This window comes from Diceros bicornis, chromosome 6 (genome assembly GCF_020826845.1).
Source record: "Diceros bicornis minor isolate mBicDic1 chromosome 6, mDicBic1.mat.cur, whole genome shotgun sequence".
In the NCBI taxonomy this organism is placed as follows: Eukaryota; Metazoa; Chordata; class Mammalia; order Perissodactyla; family Rhinocerotidae; genus Diceros; species Diceros bicornis.
Window position 1 is genome coordinate 27484207 of NC_080745.1, and position 20514 is coordinate 27504720.

The window sequence follows — 20514 nt, forward strand, 5'->3', positions numbered from 1 at the left end:
GTCTAAAGTCTTTTTTCCCCTGTACATTGAGTTTCCAATTTTAATTATCCTAATTATCATTTTTAGAAGTTCTACTTGCTTCTTTTTCTAATCTGCTTGGTCAATTTACTTATTAATTTTTAAAGTGTAGAGAGGCACAAGGTAAGTATGGTGAGCCTGAGGCCTGATAGACTTAAAAATAGGCCAATAAATTTGAAGCTTTATTGTCCCAGAAATACCACTTATCTGTTCTCTTGGCTAATTGCCCTATGTTATAGTATGTTGAACAATATGATTACTCTGTATCATTTTCAATAAATTGTGTGACAATGGTTTTTGTGATTTTAAAAAGTGGGACTTTTAAAACTAGATACCATATGCATAGTGAAATAACAGTCTTATACATTAGCAATTTAAGACCCTTTGCATTTTGCTGTATTCGTTAGAGAATCATATTGATCACGTTAGACTCAGGAGATGTTTCAGCTCAGAAATGAAGCTTTCTAATAGAACTCTGATTTTAGAATTCTAAAGCAATACTTAATGTTTGTGAGTACAGTTTCCAGCAAGTATCTATCAATTTTTTTCAAAAAATGCTTTTGGCTTTAATGTGACATGCTTCTTGTGAAGAGGGAAATATGCTTGTATTCCTTTAGCATCCATTATATGCAGAGGCATAGTTTTATCCCAAAAGGGATGAATAATACCTTTCTTTGTCTCAACTCCACACACCTAGACCACACTCAGGATTCCATAAGTGTTGCTCAAAACCAGTTGAAAAAAATTTAAAACCTTTAGTTTTTACAGCACTAAAATTCCTGTATAAGCACAGAGATCAGCATGTTTAGGTTACTGGGTTTGATGACCTGGACTTGAGCCCCTCCTAGTGAGTATATGGAGAGTCTAGCAGTGTTCTCCCTAGAGCCTGGGGGCTCAGGGATAGATACCCACGAGAGGCAGGAATGTGCATTATAGCAGCTGCAGCTCTTTTCTGCCAACTGACCAGTGTTCTGTTTTCTCTATTTCCTAGCCTTGTCTTTTGGGCATATTCTCTCTGAGCCTAAACAGAAGAGCCTAAGCATTTGCAAAATGGGGGTTGGTAATGATAGTAGTTACCTGGTAGAGTAGTTTTGTGGGTAAAATTAAATAGTACAATTTTAAGCACAGTGTGGAGATGGTAAATGTTAAATAAGTATTAGCTGCAACTCTACTGGTGCTGTTAGATTCTCCTGTCAGTTTTTGTGCTGTCTTGTCTATAAAAATAATGTAATTACTCACATAGTTTGATTCTTTCCTTTTTAAAATTTTCTACTTCTTCTCTGGAGAGGCAATGAAAATTATGCCACCTAATGCACCATGTCTTTTGATTCCAATGGATGGGGTTAGGGGTGCCCGAGAATATGAGCACTGTCATTTAAAGAGCTCTAGACTTAGAATAAATAACCTGGGCTTCCAGATGGGCTGGCCACATAAGCCCTTGAGCATGACGTGTAACCACTTCACGCATTACCTGATCTTCAGGTGGCGACCTTGGAGGGAAGGTCCCTAAAGGTCCCTATCAGCTCTAGAAACTATGTTTCTACATGTTGACCTTCTTTATCTTGATTATAGTTTTCAGTGTATGCTCCCAGTTCTGGTTAGTCTGCTTACAATGAAAATTCCACCTGTTTGTTCTTATTTTAGAAATATACCATAAGTATGGATTTTGTAAGAACATTTGAACGGCAATGTGGATCACAGGCCAGTGTAAAAAGATTAAGAGCACATCCTGCCTATCACAGCTTCAATAATAAGTGGAACTTGCCTGTTTATTTTCAAATAAGGTCAGTAATTTATTCACCCCTCCTCTACCTTTCTAAAATAGAATTTGAATACCAGTTAAGGGTGTTACCCCGCTAGCCCCTCCTTTGTGATCATTATACTATTCTTTGGGAAACAAAATTTAAAGTGCAAATTTACAAGAAGTATCATGATTGCCAAAGTTCTGGTTGGCGTGACAACAAGAAAGTTTTATTTTGAGGTAATTAGAGAGCTCAGAACACTGGGCTTGGAATGAGCTAGACTCCAAGCCCAGCTTCATTCCCACGAATTCTCTCGTCCATCATGAAGAGGTAGAGAAAGTAGGAGTTATACAGCAATCTTCTTTCCGTTTTCCCTTTCTCATCATCTGCCTCAAATAATGGATTTAGGATAAACCCTTAACAACATATGTTTCACTAGAAAAATAGGTTATTATACCCATTTTTGCAGATTCTCTTGAGTGAGGTCATGGTAAGTTCCTCCATAGAATGACGTGAACTAGAACATTTTAGTTGAAATGCTCTTTAAATAATCATAGACTTTTTGCTTAAATTGCTGGATTCTTTCATTAACTACGATGCAGTCCTTGTCCTCAGAGTCTGAGGAAAAATTAGAGAGAGGGAAATATATTAAGAATCGGGTACCTTGATTATAACAGCTTGCCGTGATTGAGAATGTGTGTAATCATCTTTTGATAATGAAATCACAGTTGTCAGAATGTTAGTAAGGTGCCCTTTCACATTTAATACTGTGCTTTATGCTTAATTTTCCAAGGTTACCTCATCATGTATGTTGTCTTTCAGTAGGAAATTAAGAATTTGTTCATCCAAGATATTCATTGACTGCATTGGAAATAATTGTTAAACAATAATAAAGATCAAGCCAGAGCAAGAAGCCCTTTTGATTCATGAGCAGAGTTTAAAATAGTAAAGCATCATTTTACAGTATAAGATTGCAATAGAAAAATAATGTTTAAATTTTACCATTTCTTTTGAAGTCCAAGTTTGGAGTTAGATTGCTTTAGATATCTAACGCCTTCACATTACATGCTGCTGCTTGCTGTCTCCAAACTCCTCTTTCCTAGTTGTTTCCCCCGGATCCCATGACCCCACACTTAGTAATCTTGTACTGTCACCCCACCTCCTGGAGCTCCTCCGGGCTGCTTCCAGCCCCTGCTCTGGGTTTGCCAGGCTGAGCCCCACAGTGATGGCACACACAGCCTCACCTCAGTGGGTTCTCTTCTCATTACATGTTCTCTCAGAGCTGGTCATTTAGCCTTCAACTATGTTGAAACTCAGCCAGCAGTTTTCTGAAGGGTTTTTTGACCTTGACCAGATCTTAGCTTTAAACATTCAAATGCTTATTTGAATTTAAATAATTCAAATTTAAGAAAATTTTATTTTAAATTTTTAAAAATTATGTTTGAGTTATGAAATGTGGAACTTGTTTTCGATATATTTGTTTTTCCATTTAAAAAATAAATTCAAGTTAATGCTTTGTAGGACTGTTCTATTGATTTTTATCAGGTGTTGGATTATTTACTCTGAGGGATGACAAAAAGTTCTGCAAACAAGATTAGGGTCAGAGTTGCATTGTTATCTGATTCACCTCAGGGTCGTTTAAAGTAAGCCTGAAAGCCAGTGGGGTGATAATGTTCTGACGTGTTACTCAGAAGAAGTATTGATATTGCCCTCTCAGTAACAGGCTTATGCTCCTGGATCTGACTGTATGTCTGCGTCACACTCTTCTTCAGGAAAGAAAGCAGCACCCCCACCACCACCATTCTGTGAACACATCTGTATCCCCTCACTGTTCTGATAGCCTGCTGTGTCCACATTTCATTTGTTCTTACAGGAGTATTGGAAAGTAGGTTTAGGACTTAGTTTCTCAGAGGAAGAAAATAAATGCAAATGTGGCCAAAACAGTCTCAACTTGTAGTGAATCAATGGCTTCCTGAAAACTAGTGTTAGCACCTTAAATGCCAAAGGCTAAGTTTTAGGTCTTTTTTTAATTGAAATCTTTCTAGAATGTTATATACTCCCAGAACATTCACATGTCTGTACTATAAATATTATATTCAGTACATTCTGAACATAGTATATCTGCTCCTTTATGACGTAGAATCTATCCAGTATTGACGTGCTTTCCCTTCCCCCCGCTCTCCTCAGGTGTGCTTCTGCACAAAGTGGAGCTGTGCCCTACGGTGTTTCTGCCACTACCCAGCAGTGAAAGCAATGCCCATAACTCTTCTTACTACCATTTTTTTTTTTTTGTGGGGAGGACTAGCCCTGAGCTAACATCCAATGCCAATCCTCCTCTTTTTTGCCGAGGAAGGTTGGCCCTGGGCTAACATCTGTGCCCATCTTTCTCTTGGGATGCTGCCACAGCATGCCTTGACACGCGGTGCGTCGGTGCACACCTGGGGTCCAAACACACGAACCCCGGGCCACCGAAGCTGAGCGCACGTACTTAACTGCCGCGCCACTGAGCCGGCCCCCATAACTCTTCTTATTACCACTTTTATTTTTTAAAACTTCTTTATTTATTTTGTGAGGAAGATCAGCCCTGAGCTAACATCCAGGCCAATCCTCCTCCTTTTTTTCCCCAAAGCCCCAGTAGATAGTTGTATGTCGTAGTTGCACATCCTTCTAGTTGCTGTATGTGGGACACTGCCTCAGCATGGCCCAACAAGTGGTGCGTCGGTGCGCGCCTGGGATCCGAACCCTGGGCTGCCAGTAGCGGAGCGTGCTCACTTAACCGCTAAGCCATGGGGCCGGTCCCCCATTTTTATTTTTATATGAGTACTTTTGTATTATTGTAGACCTGTGGCATGCATGGAGGAATATGTCTAGAGATCTTCTCCAAACCCAAATTTAGGAATTGAGAAATGTTTGTATTTGGAGTTGCCTTTCTTACAAATATCCTATCCAGAGTACACTGATATTCCATATACATGTGAAAACTACAGCACAGTTTTTCAAGTTTCACCAAAGTATCCTCTCTCCTTTTTGCCATTTTCCAAGAGGACATATGACTTATCACTTCACTCCCAGAGTTACTGCCCAGCAAAGCCGCCTGGGGGCCTGGTGCCAGGCTCCTGGAGGCACCACTGTGTCAAGGGATTCAGGCAGTTTCGCTTTCATGGATCTTTCCACTTGGTCATACACAGTCACAACGTCTTTGAAGTGCACTGGGACCAGGGTGTCTGCTGCATTTGGTTCTTGTACTTTGCATTTGTATGTTTTTCAGAATTATCATAAATGCACATATAATTTTATATCCGTGTCGTTACTTACTACTAAGTTATACCTATTTTTGCTCATTGCTATATGGCTTCAAGCTGACTGCTTTTCACACTGCATTCTAGGATGAATATCCTAACCATTTCCTTACTTGGGGCCTTTTAGGTTGCTTCCGGTTTTTCCCTACTATACACAATGCTGTGTTAACTTTCAGGCCTTTTCTGTATTGGAGGTTACTTCCTATATTTTCTGTAGATTTTGAAAAAAGGTGGAATTAGGGGTGTGAGGTTGAGATCTAGTGCTGGTTTGCTCTCCCAGCTGCAGAGTAGTCCCTTTTCTCTTCTTTTTGCTGCTGTTCTTGGGTTAGTCTCCAGTGCTGTCTTCTCTTGTGCCACTTTTCTATCTGTCACTTGTTCCCTCTGTGCCTCTCAGCTGCAGCTTGGAGATTCTACACTTTTACAAACTTCACTCGGCAGTTGGAGAGTTCCTTTCCTTCCATGTAGCATATAGGAAGCTGCAGGAAACCGGCTAGTTCTAAGGGTCCAGGGCAGGCTTCTAGTCTTCAGCTCTCAGCTGTGTTACACCCTTGTTGAGGGCAGGGCTGCTACTTTTTGTCTGAGATGCTGTCCTTTTTATTCTTCAGACAATTTCCTTAAGCTCAGTCTCTGAACTGCTTTTAAACAGCACATATGTGCTCTCAAAAACCGAAAATTATCATTTAGATAAATTGTTCTTAAGCATACGTCAGAATTTATTGGTAGCGAGGGAATTAGCAGGTGAAAAAAGTGTGCTGTTACAGAAGGTATGAAAATAGAAGAGTTTTATAGTTGGGAAACAGAATACTACATAAGCAGCTAGTTTAAAAACTAAATATGTAGACAGTTTCACAAAGTCGTAAAAATGTGTCCATATCAGTTATTAAAACAGAAGTCTGTGACAAGATGATCTGAGATGCCAGGTGAGCCAGCTGTCAACAGAAAAAAAAAAAAAAGAAAACTCATCTAAGAAGCAGTGGTGTAGATACTGAGCAGCAGTACAGTGGGGCCTGTACCATGACAGCATGAGAGAGCCAGCAGAAATTCACAGAGCACCAACCAATGAGTTGTTCTAGTTTTAACTGTCTACTTCGTGATTTTTCTCAAGCTACAAACAACGATACAGAATACAGCTTTCCCATTTCTTAGTTTGGGGACATTACTTTCCTGTGATAATGCTAATACAGATGGATTGGAGAAACCACAGTCTATGGCCACAAGGTGATGACATGATCATAGCCAGGTGGGGCTAGCCAGAAATGACTTCTTGATAGGAGGTTTGTTTAGTTTGAAAGCCAAGGGGTTAGTTGTGATTCAGATCAGCTGCAAATAACAGAGAAACCCCTCCTACATAACAGTGGCTTAATCAAGATAAGTTTATTTCTTGCTTAGTAAAAATGTCTGGGAGAATTGGCATTCCAGGGCTGGTTGGGCATCTCTAAGAGCATTGAACTTAACAGGAGTTCCTGTTACTTAGGAAGAAGGGAGAATGGACACAGAGAGGCATCTAACAGTCGTCAGCGCTAATTTGCTCTCTTGTTTTTTTATCTCAGATTTAGAGAAATAGCGGGATCCTTAGAAGCAGCGCTTACAGATGTACTGCATGATGCTCCAGGTAACTTCCTTAAAGTGATAAATGAGAAGATGTCACTAAATGAGTTAATTAAGCTCACCAAGTCATCTAGACCTTAATACCCCTAGGGTACTTTCACCTTTTCCTATCATACAGTAAGTTATACCTTAAAGACTTAGTTTAACTTCTTTTTTTTGAAAGAGGCAAAAAGAAATTAAATTTTTTGGTTTATAGAGCTTCTTGTTTTGTAGAGATGATAAAAAGGATGATTTAAGAATATAGGAAGCAGACCTCATTTTCGTTCCTGAATATAACATGTCAAGTGGATATAGCCCGTGGTGTGCTGAAGGGATCAGCCCTTTTTATAGCAAACTGGCTATGATTGGCTTTCCTCCCAGGCTGAGGTAAAAGGTCAGGATGGCCCTTCTCTCCCAGGGGATGACTTATAGCTGAGGCTCATGCCCCAGGCCTCCCTAGCCCTTGGCCCCAGTCCTGGGACACTGGGCAGATGACAGTGGTCAGTATGCAGACTTTGCAGACATGTTTGCATTCCTCACAGCCTCATTAAGCTTGTGTTATGTTGTAGTCATTCCCAAAGGCCACTCACATAATATATGGCTATTTCTGTAGCCACATAGGTCTCTAGGCTGCTGCACTTAAATTTCTGCTTCCTTACATGCAGCTAAGTCAATCTGAACCACACTATTTTAGCCTCAAAGTTAAGTTTTCATTTATCTTTGCCAAAAATGGTCATATGTAATTGACTTCCTAGATATAAACAGTATGTTCAGGTAGGGGAAGAGAAATGAAACAGGACAAATTCAAAACTAAAGTTTAAACTCTTGCAAGTGACTGCCATTCCGGCTTGTGTTTGTTGACTTGGCATAAGGTACTTATTAACAAATTATTTGTGAATGCTATATATGTTTAATATTTATCAAATGCCTGGGAGGTGGAATCATGTAAAATTAGAAAATTCCTTTGCCGTGAGAGATGTTGTGGTAACGTGGGTTATGGCCGCTTGGTCATTCATGTTGCCTCCACGTGCAGCTTTGCTGACCACATAATAGCTCTTCAGATTGCCGCTTTCTTCACTCTCAAATTATACATTGAAAATATGACATTTTAGCCCTTGATTGACTAAGAGTCCTTAAATGTATGTTTTTTCTCTAGCTGGAAGTTCGTATTGCCTCTTGGCTTCTCATAGAACGTGGAGCAGTCTTCAGAGGTGTTGGTCAGACGAGCTGTTCTTGCCGTTGCTGGCGCATCGTCTGTGGAGACTCACACTGCAGATTTTAGCCCGGTACTCCGTGTTTGTCAACGAGGTGAGTGCTGGCTCGTCTGTAATCAAGACTGATAAGAACTAAAGATACATTAAGATAAATCCGCTAAGATTTTAAAAGGCCATGTTGTCACAAGAGGTGAATTCAGAGGACAGCAGTAGGCTAACTTCTCCAGTTTGTCTCTAGCTCTGTTTGTGTGTTTCCTTCTTACTCTGGCAAGTGTTGCCTTTAGGGGTGGTTCTTATCGCATATTCAGTGCTTTGTCTTGTTGAAAAGCACCACACTGACAGACATGCTCTTCTTCCCTTCTCAAAACCAGCATCTTGGAGGTGCCTTCAAATTAAAACAAAGACGCTCATTTTAATGAAAATGATTAGAAATAAAAATAAACATATGTTAATAGTTAATATTTAGAAGTTTAAAAAATCATATGATCATCGAGATTAAAAGTTAGTAAAGTTAACCTTTTCTTCATTTCAGAATATCCTACTTTTTCCGTTTTCAAATAGTTGAATATATTAAATGTCCACGTGCCTGTGAAGATTATTAGATATTATGCATAAAGCCACAGGAGTGTTTGTACAGTTCAGTGCTGAGCACCCAGCCTCCACCAGGTCCTGTGCCAGCGTCTTGGTCTCAGAGATGTCCTGCCTTCATGGACAGTCTCAAGTGACAGACAGACATGCACCAGACAGACATGCACCCTGGTCATTGCAATATGCTGAGTATGAAAATGAGATCTATGTGTAAGTTCTAAGAAAGACAACATGACGATATCATCCATTGAAAGGAATACAATCTTTGTTAACTGGAGTAGGGGGAACCGGTTGTCTTCTTGCAGAGTGTTTTAATGGAAAGAGCACAGGCTTTGAGTCAGACAAAATCAAACCTTGGCTCTGTCAGTTTTTGATTTGGGGAAATTAGCTCTATGAATCTCAGATTCATCATCTGTAAAGTAGGAAAACAGCTTCCATACCTTGTTGTCATGAGGAGTAAAGAGAGATTTGTTGACTCACAAACTGTTGACAGAAGTGCCTGGCAGATAATGGGAGCTCAGTGGGAGTTAGTTTCCTCCTTCCCTTTTTCCTTCCCTCTGCTCGGAAGGGTGTTAGCAGAGCACCCTGGTCCATCCAGCTGTTTCTGAAGACCACTGTGCGATTCCTGGGACACAGTGGTGTTGGTATGATTCTTGTTAGGCTTGAGCCTGCTAAGTCATACGTTCTTGCTAGCCAGGAATTCTTTTTTTTCTATGTCTAATAAGTTATTTTGCCTTGAATGGTCATTATTCCATTCTTTTCTTGATGCTAGCGTACTTCTCTTTGGTTTTTCCCTTGTAACAATACATTATGCAAATAATACTTTTGTTGTTTGTATTATTTGAAGCATAATGTGGTTCGGATTTTGATTTTTTTATCCTTATTAATTATTACGTTAATTAAGTCAATCCAGTAAATTATTTACCTAATATAGTTAATTAATTTTTAAAAATCTGTGGTGTTCCAAAAATTAGTTTTCCTTTGGTTTATGGACCTGTTATTTTGTTTACCTGTTACTTTTTATCACCAGAAATTAGGTGTGAATTCAAGGAGGGTAAATGTACATGGGGTTGTAGTTTGTTTCGATTTCTCTCAGTTCTTCACACCTGCCTGGAGAGAGATGCTACTGTATTCTTTCTTTAGTAAACGTAAACTGAATACTTTGTGCAGCTAGCATTTAATGGTGAGTTGGTGACCCACATGTATAAATGCTTATGTATCTTGCTAGTGGAAAAGTATTTAATCATTGAAATCCTGTCTCAGCTTTTACTCAGGCCCATCTCTAATGAAAGTGTCAAGGATATTAAAAAGCCTTTGGTAACTGGTAACAAAGACCCTTCCATTGCACAAGGAAACAATGAAGACCAAGGAAGTGGTCCTCCTGAAACAAAGCCTGTAGTTTCCATTTCCAGTACTCAACTTGTGTATGTGGTTGCAGACCTGGACAAGCTTCAGGAGCAGGTAAGCCTGTGTCTTAGAAGACTTCTAAGACTTCTAAGTTCAGTGTTTTCACAGAAAGTAGTATGTGCAAAGACATGACACCATCTGGCCTCATGGGGCTTAGAATTGTGGGGCCCAAGGGAACAAGGTGAACATCTTGGTGTCTCTCCAACTTTCCCTGACAGCTGTGCTCTCTTCCTCCTTGCTTACCAGTCTAGTCTAGTATTGTGTTAACCTGGGGCCTCTGTTTCTATTTCAGTAGTGATGTTACAAGCTCAGAGCAAGCCATGCTCCACTTTTTTTCATTAGCTCAACTTATTCTGTGCAGGCACCATCTCTAATGAGTTGGATTTTAGTTATTTCTAATTCACTTACCCAAATGTTTGGTAACATTTTATTTTTAGCTATACTTTGAAAGTGCTGAACTGTTAAAACTTCCTCTATTTTCTCTGTATAGGTCCCATGTTTTTGCTTTTACCATTAAGAGAACTTGGTAGGATGAATTTGTGTTTAAGTGCTCTGATACATAATTCTGCTTTCCTCAAATCTAAATATTTTCTGGTGCTTGGACAAATAACGTACGTTTTGAGCAAGAATACAGTCTTTATCATGAGCTTTTTTGGTACTGAGAAAAGCCACAGAATAGAAAATGATTTTATGTATTCTCTGGGCCTGTTAATAGCCATGAAACTGTGCTGTTTCCCCTGTTGTTGGATTCTTGTATAGTGAAAGCATTAAATTTTCTCATGAAAATTACTGAAAGTCCTGAGTTTAGTTTTATCATTCATTAACAGTATTCTAGAGTTTTAGATGCAAATAGAATTGCCTCTACCTTTGGTTTATAAAAAGTGACTGAATATATAAAGTGCATATTTATTTCAGCTTCCAGAACTCTTGGAAACAATCAAGCCAAAACTTGAAATGATTGGCTTTAAGAATTTTTCTTCCATCTCAGGTAAAAATGAATCTTTAGACTCAGCAAATCTTTGAATAAGAAATAATTTAAAATAAAATTTTAGAGACTGTGGGATATATGTAAACTACCATTTTCTTCTCTAGTTGTAAATCCTTGGTTGTTTCTGTATTCTGTTCTGTGATTATAACTTCCCTAAATGAGGTATTTTGTTTACTTTTCATAATTTGATTTGATTAGTTGTAGTATGCTATCTAAATACTATGACAGTAGTTAAGATAAAATTCACATCTGGGCCTAAACAGTGATTCAGCACAACCTTCCTGTCTCAGCAGCAGCCCTGGAGGACTCCCAGCTGTCTCTGTCAGCCTGTCTGCCTTCCTTGAGCAACAGGGTCGTCCAGGACCTGAGTGAGTCTTGCTTCAGTTACCTGAAAAGTGCCCTGGAAATTCCTCGGCTTTACCGAAGAACCAATAAGGTCAGCATCATTCACTGAAAAGAATTTCAGGGTGGGGAAATATATTTTAGGAAAGCGAAAGAGGGATGAGGTGATTGAGTGAGAGACAGAAATAGGTTCCCAGGGGTCGCCTGAGGCAGACTTCATCTGTCCCAGTCAGATCGACTATATCTGTGAGAAGGGCACTGCACAGTGGGTGGTCAGACTTCTCTTAGACTGTGGGACTTGGGCAGGATGAACTTTTTCTGGATTCTTTTGACCTTAAGGAAAGACAGTATTTTCAAAAGAAAGTAGTTTAATAAAATATTTGTAAGTCCTGTACTTTGTCTTCAGATCTTGTATTTGAAAAAATCTGAATTTACTTTGATCCCGTCATATTGTGATTGGAAGTACCTGCTTTCTCCTGTTCTTTTACTGGATAAGATTTGAAAGGCTGCATTAAGAAATATTAAATCCATTTATAAGATGAAAAATTGTGCGAACACTGGTTTAAAGTCAAATTCTCTTGTTTGCTCGTTTTATGGAATGGTGATTTGGGGGATTTGTTTTTACCAGTGTTTCAGTTTTCCCTGCTGAACTCTCATTTTCATGCGTTTATGCTTATTTCGTTCTTGTTAGATCTCACTTAATTTTCTTTTTCCCGGGTGTAGAGTTGGATTTTAGGCAGTTTACTACTAAAATTATTCTCAGGAACTGTGAAACTCTCCTAAGACATTGTGCTGTTTTGGAATATCCCTGGGGTTCCTACAAACACACCTGGTTTAGGGCCAGACTCTTTGTTGAGTGCTAAGTGTGGCGGCCTTGTCTGCTGTTTGCATTAATCTTCCCGTCCGAAGCGGTGTTCTGGATGCAGTGAGTGGCTTGTCACTGCTGAACTAAGATTGAGCTAATCTCCTCTATGGCTGCTCTCCTTTTCCTTTTAAAATGTGGGACATGTGATAGAATTACCAGTTCTAGCAAAAATACCTTGTCACCTAATTTTCTCTTTCTGGTCTGACTTGAAGCTCCCACTTGGAAGTGGGAAAGAGAGACCTATTTTATATTGCCGAATACATTATTTTTCTTTTAGTAATCTACCAACTTTCCCTTTCTATTCAATAGGATGTTATATTTACTGAGTGCTTGCATTTTGGATCAGACACTGTGCTGAAAACCTTATGTACACTCTCATTAGTCCTCCTACAAAGTGGGTGCTAGTGTCCTTTATTTACAAATGAAGAAACCAAAATTAAGAAAAGTGAAGTTACTCACCAGAGATCCTTGCTTCTCAAATGGTGGTCTGTTGACCAGCAGGATTAGCATCATCTGGTGGGAACTTTTTAGAAATGCACAATCTCAAAACTCAGCCCCCTCCCCCTCCCCCTCCCCCTCCCCAGCCCCCCCATATACACATATCACATCAGAGCCAGAATTTAATGAGGTCACCCTGTGATTAGCATGGATGTGAAATTACGGGGAGCAGCGCCTTAGGTAGCTAGCTGTTGGTGCTGGCCCAGCATCTGAATCCACTTGGGCTCCCACCATCTTCCCTTGCTTACTCTTCTTGACTCCCTACTGTTCTCTAGGTGCCTTTCTGTAGACAATATTATTGTTACTTTTTGGGAGGGATGGAGGTGGTACATGTCTTAAAACTGGTACGTGGGTAGTATCCTTTTGAACTTGAAGTTTAAGTAACTTGCTGTCTTTTATTTTTTTTCTGTGCATCTGTAACCCCTACCAACATTATTCCAGGAGGTGCCATCTACAGCTTCCTCTTATGTGGACAGTGCTCTGAGGCCATTTTACCAGCTTCAGAGTGGGCACAAGGATAAGCTCAAACAGCCCAGAATTCAGCAGTGGTTAGAAGGTGCGCTCTCTGAGAGCACTCATAAGTAAGTAACTTAAATGTAGATACTCCAGACTTTCTTAGAAAAGCCTTGAGTCAGAGACCACTAAGACCATCACAGGTTGCTTGTAGATAGGGTGGTAAGAACATCAAATCATTTTGTTGCTGGACAAGTAAGGGTGTAGGTGCTCGGTCCCTTCCTGTCTATGTTGACAGTGAGCTGTGCTTGCTGTACTCGCCCGCCCAAGGCTTTGAGCCACCTACCTCTAGCTGGCTGGGGCTCACGCTGGCCCTGGCATCTCCCAGGCTATATACCTTCTGGGGGTCCAGGCACGTTCCATGCTCCCCCTGGGCATGCCTGCCTTTTACTACCCTTAATGTCATTTCATGCAGGTGTCATTGTACAAGTCCAGGCACATTGTTTCCTTTAGATTTTTTCTCTCCTCAGCTTTCTCAGTCTAAAATGACTCTGATAGTGCCGGATAACCAAAGGACTTAACATTGATGAGACCATTGTAATCAAGGAAGAGAAAAGCTATTTTGAAGTGTAATTACAACTCATAAAGGATTGGTGTTTAAAACCCTAAAATCCTTGAAAATAGAGGAGATCTTCAGAATCACCGTGGTTGAATGTCTCCATTTCTAATTCAATCTACTTTGCCCAAGTGCCAGCATTGAGTTATGTCAGAAAGTTTACTATTCAATTTTATTCTTGAATTTTGTTTAATTATTAATTTTGCAGTAGTATTTTATTTATTTCAATAACTTATGACGTAAGTGCATTTGTGGGTTAATTTAGAACATAACAATGAATAATAATATTGTTTTTGTGGGCAAATGTATTCCAAATGCCAAGTAACCATCTTACAAACAAAGTTTTGAGAAGTAACTCATTTGTAATTTGGAATATAATTATAATATTAATATAATATATAATTGTAATATTTTGAAGGCAGTTTTATTTAAAATTTTGAAGTGCTTTTACTCTTTAAAAGATGAACTATTCCTAGAACTAATTGTAAATGAATTTGTTACTTGCATTTGGGGAATGAGCTATAGATGTTCACCCTTGATAGAGGAAAAACAATTTGGCCTATGATTTTCTTAGTGTTTAGGACTAAAATTTTAAACAAAATCCATGTACCTATTTCTTAAGTTCTGAGAGAATAGAGTACTAGAGGGTCAAGACCCTATTTATCTTTCAATTTTAAGAAACATTAAATATTTACCATGGTTGATTTTTTTTTTTTTTTTCTATTAGAAATCAATTTTTATCTTAAAAAATCTTTTTTGGTACACAAAGCCAGTTAGTCTATTTGTTGTTGTATACAAATCAGTCTGTTTCACCAGTAAATGTGTTTTGTGCTTAAGGTACTATGAAACTGTGTCAGATGTCCTGAACTCTGTGAAGAAAATGGAGGAGAGCCTGAAAAGGCTAAAACAAGCCAGAAAAACCACTCCTGCCAACCCCGTTGGTTCCAGTGGTGGCGGCATGAGTGATGACGACAAAATCAGGCTGCAGTTGGCCTTGGATGTTGAATACTTAGGAGAGCAGGTAACCCATGAACTGTCATCAGTTCCAGCGAGTCTGAAACCGCATTCTCAGGGCTCAGCAGTCTCCTGGTGGTTCATGTGAGCCAGAAATGCTGCTGGGGGGCTGGGGAGTACATTCCCCGGGTGCTCGAAAAAAGAGCCGGGGCCTCAAAATACTTTCAAAGGTCAGGGATTTGCATCTAGGAATTATGAGAAAGAAAAGATAGAAGAATACTGAAAATTGACTTGTTGAACCTTGATGAATTGATCTCTGGTGCAGTTGACATTGGCTTGGTTCACTGGCACACATGTTCACAAAGCCCACTGGAGTGTGAGCTCACAAACAGAGATGGTGTCTTTTTGGTCCACTCCCTGGAGAGTGCCTGATGTGTAATCAGTGCCAAATCAGGGTCTTTTGAAATATTTGTTAGTTTGGCTTAGAATAATTAGAAAAGCATTAGCCCACCGATTTCTCACTGTGGTACTTGAGAAATCATCTGAACACAACTTTTTTGCTTCTCTGCCTGGGTTTTCTAGGTTTTCTGTAAAACGTAGATCTTAGAGTCATGACGTGTGGATGAATATCAGTGTACATGAATGTACTTAGGAGGCAGATAGGGATTACATGCAAGGCCTTTCATTCTCACTGAGGTGACTTTCTTGAGTATCATAAAACTTTAAGATGTTCAGAAACTGGCTTTCTAAACTGTTTAGATTTACTATATAGCAGTAGATCCTCAAGGAAGACCTTTTTGCTAAGAAAAAGAAGTGAAATTGTAAAATTTCCATTAGAAGATGCTTGGCTTTCTAGCCCCCTAAGGACTCTCTTTTACACATCAGGATCATCACTGAAAATCAAAATTTTTCTGCTTTGAGGTGAATTTAGAGATATATCCTGGCAAAAGTCCATTGCCTATTTCTTTAATTCACAAGAGAAACTTAAAAACTTTTTACAAGCAAGAAAGTTTGTTATAGATCATGAAGAGCAAATAAGCAAAAGAAAGAAGGAGGGATGGGAGGGAAGATGGGGAAAAGGAAAAGACAAGACCCTCCTCCATCCCAGTCCGCAGAATGAACCACAGCACACTAGCAAATACTAAATATTTGGTGTAGACTTTTCCAGATCTTCCTGTGTGTGCGTGTGTATGTGTGCATGTGTGTGTGTGCATGTGTTGTTGTTAAACAAAAGAGGGAACCTGGTGTGCTGTGTCTCAATTGCCAAAATAATCAACGGTAGTTGCTAAGCCAAAGTGTTTTCAGTTCGTCAGATTCTCAGAAAAGATTGTTGATGACATGTTAAGAAATTAAGAGCTCAGAACAATCCTTTTTTGAAAATTCTTCACTTAAAAAAATAGCTCACTTTATTATTTCTTCTAGTGTGAATTTTCTTTTCCAGTCCACAAAAGAGGCTCTTATCCTGGTAAGAACCTGATTTCATGGACTGAGATAAATTAACATATTAGCTTCTCAGAATGCCAAGTGTTTGGCCCCCAAATTAAAGTTTTACAATAAATAAATCCTTGGCTCTAAAGAAAAAATGTTCAACCAGTCTTTAGGGAACTTTTTCTGATTTAGTAGAAGGTGGGGATGGATATTTTGTTTTTTTTTATAAGGGTATTTTTTTCCACATTCAGCTTAAATTTTAGTAACTTAGTTCATTCTCATGGCCTTTGCAGATACAAAAGATGGGGCTCCAAACAAAGGACATAAAAAGTTTTGCAGCTCTCATGGAGCTTGTTGTCACCGCCAAGGACCAGGCAACAGCAGAACAGCCTTAAGTATCTGGGACAAGCCCGAGGGGAGAGGAAAGTTGGACTGGGGCCCAGAGGGAAGAAAGTGTCTCTGTTCTCTTACCGGCCTCTGCAGCAAAGTGCTTCCACTCATCTCCAGCAACATGCCAATGCAGCTCTCTCAGCATATTTGGGTCTTCTCTCACCCAGAAGAACACAAAAGCCTTTTTCCATTGTATGGAAGATAGTTTTTAAGACATTTGAAACTTTCTACTATAGTTTACAGAGCAAATTTTTTATTTTTACTGTAAATCTTAGGAAGAGCTGATTTCTAAAATATGATTAGAGTAAATCTATAGGTATGAATATAAAAAGTTGTCTTCCTGGTCCTGCAGTTGGAGGCAACTAACTGCAGTGGAGAGACCGTATTGTGTGGAAACACCCTTCTTCTCTGAGGTGAAATAACTGTACGTTTATTGACTTTCTGAAAGAGGCTGTAAAGTGGTGGTTCTCCATTCTTCACGAGGTATTTAAGAACAGTGCTTCTGATCTTGCTCATCACTCAGACCTCTGTCAGGAACTAGAACCGGTAGGGAAGATTTATTTCCTAAATAAAGAAGTGTCTGCCAAGAGCATGTGTACCTTTTATTTGTGAATTCAGCACAAGTTAGATACTCCTTGTTTGTGCCCTGTGATGACACACATTTCCTTTTGGGTAGTGCCTCTTCTTTCACACCTCCTGGAAGGGCCCTGTCTGTCATGGAACCTGCCTTTAGATGCGTGGGAGTTCTGTTCCATGGGAGGATAACAAATGCACCGTCCCATAGAAGTCAGCAGGCCCGCTCTTCCTGGCAAGTTAATCCTGGAGGTAGGGAGGAGAAAGAGTTGAGAATATTGGAAAGAGGTATTAAAGGCATGTAGTTGGTTCGTTAAGTCACATACTTGCACATGCATGTAGAGCACTTGTGCTTAGCTGTGGCATCTGCCCTTTCAGTGATATCAACGCAGCTGTGCTTATTCCTCTAGCTTTGCATTTCTTTTCATCACAGTCTCCTCTTTGTTTAAAGGTTAGCTATAGAGGGGCCGGCCCCGTGGCTTAGTTGTTAAGTGCTCGCGCTCCGCTACTGACAGCCCGGGTTCAGATCCCGGGCGCGCACGGACACACCGCTTCTCCGGCCATGCTGAGGCCGCGTCCCACATACAGCAACTAGAAGGATGTGCAACTATGACATACAACTATCTACTGGGGCTTCTCTTGCCATGCTGAGGCTGTGTACCACATACAGCAACTAGAAGGATGTGCGACTATGACATACAACTATCTACTGGGGCTTTGGGGAGGAAAGGGGGGACAAAAGGAGGAGGATTGGCAATAGATGTTAGCTCAGGCCCGATCTTCCTCACCAGAAAAAAAAAAGGTTAGCTATAGGGGGAGAAAGGAAAAGCATAAATGATAGGCAGTTAAGAAAGCAGATCTGGGAGTCAGTAGGAATGATTTTTTTTAGCATGGTGATGAGGTGCAGAGCTAGAGAAATAAGAGGGAGCATGAAAGGAATCCCAGCAAAAGCATCAAGAGCAGCAGCGTGTGGGTACGAGGAGCTCCCGCACAGCCTCCCAGCTCTCACAGCTGTGAGGTAGTTCCCACTCTGTGTGCAGGTGATGGAGCCCCAGGGAGGAGCACTCTGGGCCTTTCTCTGCTCCCTACGGAGAGCATATGCTCTGGTCTTAGCAGTGTAGTCCCTGCTTCTGGATGGATAAGTGTCTCACTCTGCAGTTTAATATTAGAAAGTTGGTCAGAGAAACAACCACGTGAGCGAAACAGCAGAAGGCATTTATTGCACAGGTTTGACCTCACTCAGCTGTGGGAGCTGGCTCACCAATCTGCACAAGTCTGTTGCTACTTTGTATGCTGCTGGACCTGTAGGCAGCAGGGGGCAGTTGGAAGGGAAAGATGGATGTGAAATGGGAGAGAGCAAGGGTGAACTGGAACCAGTGGGGATAAACTGGTACCCACAGGGACAGCATGGAACCTGCACCTGTCTCTTGCTGCCTCCGGGCTCCCGAGTGTAGTGATGGAGTGACCTGCAGAAGAAGTTGTGCTTTCTTGAAGTTGCACATGCTTGGCCCAGGGTTTGAGGAAGCTGAAGGAAGAGATCCAGTGGGGGCTAGCACCTCATGCCAGTTGGTGAGCCTACTGCTCAGCATGACGTGCATGAGCTGCAGCAGTGCCTGGCCCTGCAGTGGACTGCTGGGCCCAAACATGCTGCATGGCTCCACCTTCTGGATCATGCAGAGATTCTCCCATGGCCAACTCAGACCTTCACCATACCTGGAAGGGAGTTTGGGGAAGCATAGTCCCAGCCTTGCCTGGTTGACCCAGCACAAGTCTACCTCAGTAACCACATGGCTGAGCTACTCCCTCCAGCCAGCCTTAGTCAATGAAAGACTCAAAATTTTGTCCTCATATGGCTGGCTGCTTTGCCTCTCATTTGTTTCAAAATGTGGTTGGGGAGGGATACAATGTATTAGCCTCCTCCAACTCCAGCACTGTTATTCCCATTTTGCAGATGAGGAAACTGAGACAGAAATTAAGGAGTTGAGATAACTGATAAGTGGAATTTAAACCCAGGTAAGATAGTTCCAGAGCCCAGTTTATTCACTGCTAGGTAATTCTCCCTCCCTAATCTGAGCATTGGAACAGAGAAGGTAAGAATCCGGAATAGGAACCCAAGTTGTCGATTTCTTCAACGCCTGTCAAGCCCCAGGCTCGGCCTTGATTCAATTACATCATGTTTCCCAGCTTGATTCACAATAGCAACATCCTTGATGTCATAATATCTATTTTTAGGCTTAAGAAACAAGAATCTTTAGGTAAAAAGCAAAGAGTTCCAGAACACTCATCCCTCGCTTCCCCAGAACGTCTCCTTGATTTAATATGTATTTTATCAGTTAGCTTTGCTTTAGAGGATCATTGTTGAATAAAGTTGAAGTAATATTTTTTTACTGTAAAACTATATTTTTTACTTTGTAACATATAGAATGAAAAAGGGGTCTCAAGCACAAGAGAGGTGTATTCCTTGCCAACGTCATCTAACAGTGCTTGGGAGGCAGTGAAGGGGTCGGTAGGGGTGCTCTGTGCAGTCACTCAAGGACGCAGGCTAACTGCAAGTCGGCCATCTCCATCCTGAGGCCTCTGTGTTCACCCTGGGGGTGACTTCCTATGTTAGTTTCCTAGGGCTGTTGTAACAAATTACCACAAATGTGGTGGCTGCAAACGACAGAATTTTATTCTGTCACACTTCTGAAGGCAGAAGTCCAAAATCAAGGTCGGCAGGGCCCCGCTTCCTCTGAGGGCCCTAGGGGAGAGTCCTTCCTTGCCTTTCCTAGCTTCTCATGGCTCGAGGTGTTCCTTGGCTTAAGTTAGTGCGACTCTAGTCTCTGCCTCCATCTTCACATGGCTTTCTCCTCTCCTCTGTGTTTTCTGTCTCTTAGAAGAACACATGTCGTTGGATTTAGGTCCCACCTGGTTAACCCAGAATGATCTCAGCTTGAGATCCCTAATTTAATTACATTTGCAAAGATCCTTTTTCCAAATAAGGTCACCTGCACAGGTTCCGGGGGTTAGGATGTAGACGTATCTTTTTGGGGGCCACCATTCGGTCTACTCCCCCTCAGCTGCAGCCAACCAGAAGGGGAAAAGAGCATGAAGGGCACCCCAGGGAGTGGTTGTGGGAGCGCACCACACTTCCACACACTCTGGTGTCTGGGTCTCAGCCACACAGGCTAGGAACTAGTCTAGCTGTGTGTCCAGGAAGAAGCGAAGAAAATGGATTATGGAGCTTCTTTAGATACACACCTCAATCTCCTATTGGGGGCCTTGATCAATAATTCCTTGCAGCTCCCTAGAACTACTATATGGAGTTGCCCATGTGAGAACCGCAGAGTCACAAAACCTACTTATGGAAAGGCTGCTCTGTGTCTTAATACCTCTCACGGTGGGATGAAAGCAGGGCACCTCAGGAGCTCTAATGCTGATTTCCTTTGGTTGCTGGATGTTGCCCTGCTTTAAGGACAGCAGCAGCTCTGGTTAGTGCTAATAATTGGCGCTAGCATAACCACATCATTGAGAATGCATAGACCTTCGTGCTTATGTTGATGTTTCAGAACT

The 20514-nt window shown here is 40.9% G+C and overlaps 1 protein-coding gene across 3 annotated transcripts in view; it reads left to right on the forward strand.

Annotated features, from left to right (window-relative positions):
• COG2 (component of oligomeric golgi complex 2) overlaps nt 1-16978 on the forward strand; it is a 58463-nt gene extending 41485 nt beyond the window's left edge. For 2 of the 3 annotated variants that reach the window (XM_058543087.1, XM_058543085.1), the window contains 9 exons: nt 1663-1802; nt 6610-6671; nt 7803-7954; nt 9712-9909; nt 10771-10843; nt 11134-11279; nt 12990-13129; nt 14455-14638; nt 16293-16978. In XM_058543087.1, the coding sequence (XP_058399070.1) occupies nt 1663-1802; nt 6610-6671; nt 7803-7954; nt 9712-9909; nt 10771-10843; nt 11134-11279; nt 12990-13129; nt 14455-14638; nt 16293-16394 (1197 nt within the window). In that variant the 3' untranslated portion in view covers nt 16395-16978. The remainder of the gene's footprint in view (nt 1-1662; nt 1803-6609; nt 6672-7802; nt 7955-9711; nt 9910-10770; nt 10844-11133; nt 11280-12989; nt 13130-14454; nt 14639-16292) is intronic. The other variant, XM_058543086.1, reaches the window with a different exon arrangement.
• The last annotated feature ends 3536 nt before the right edge of the window (nt 16979-20514 follow it).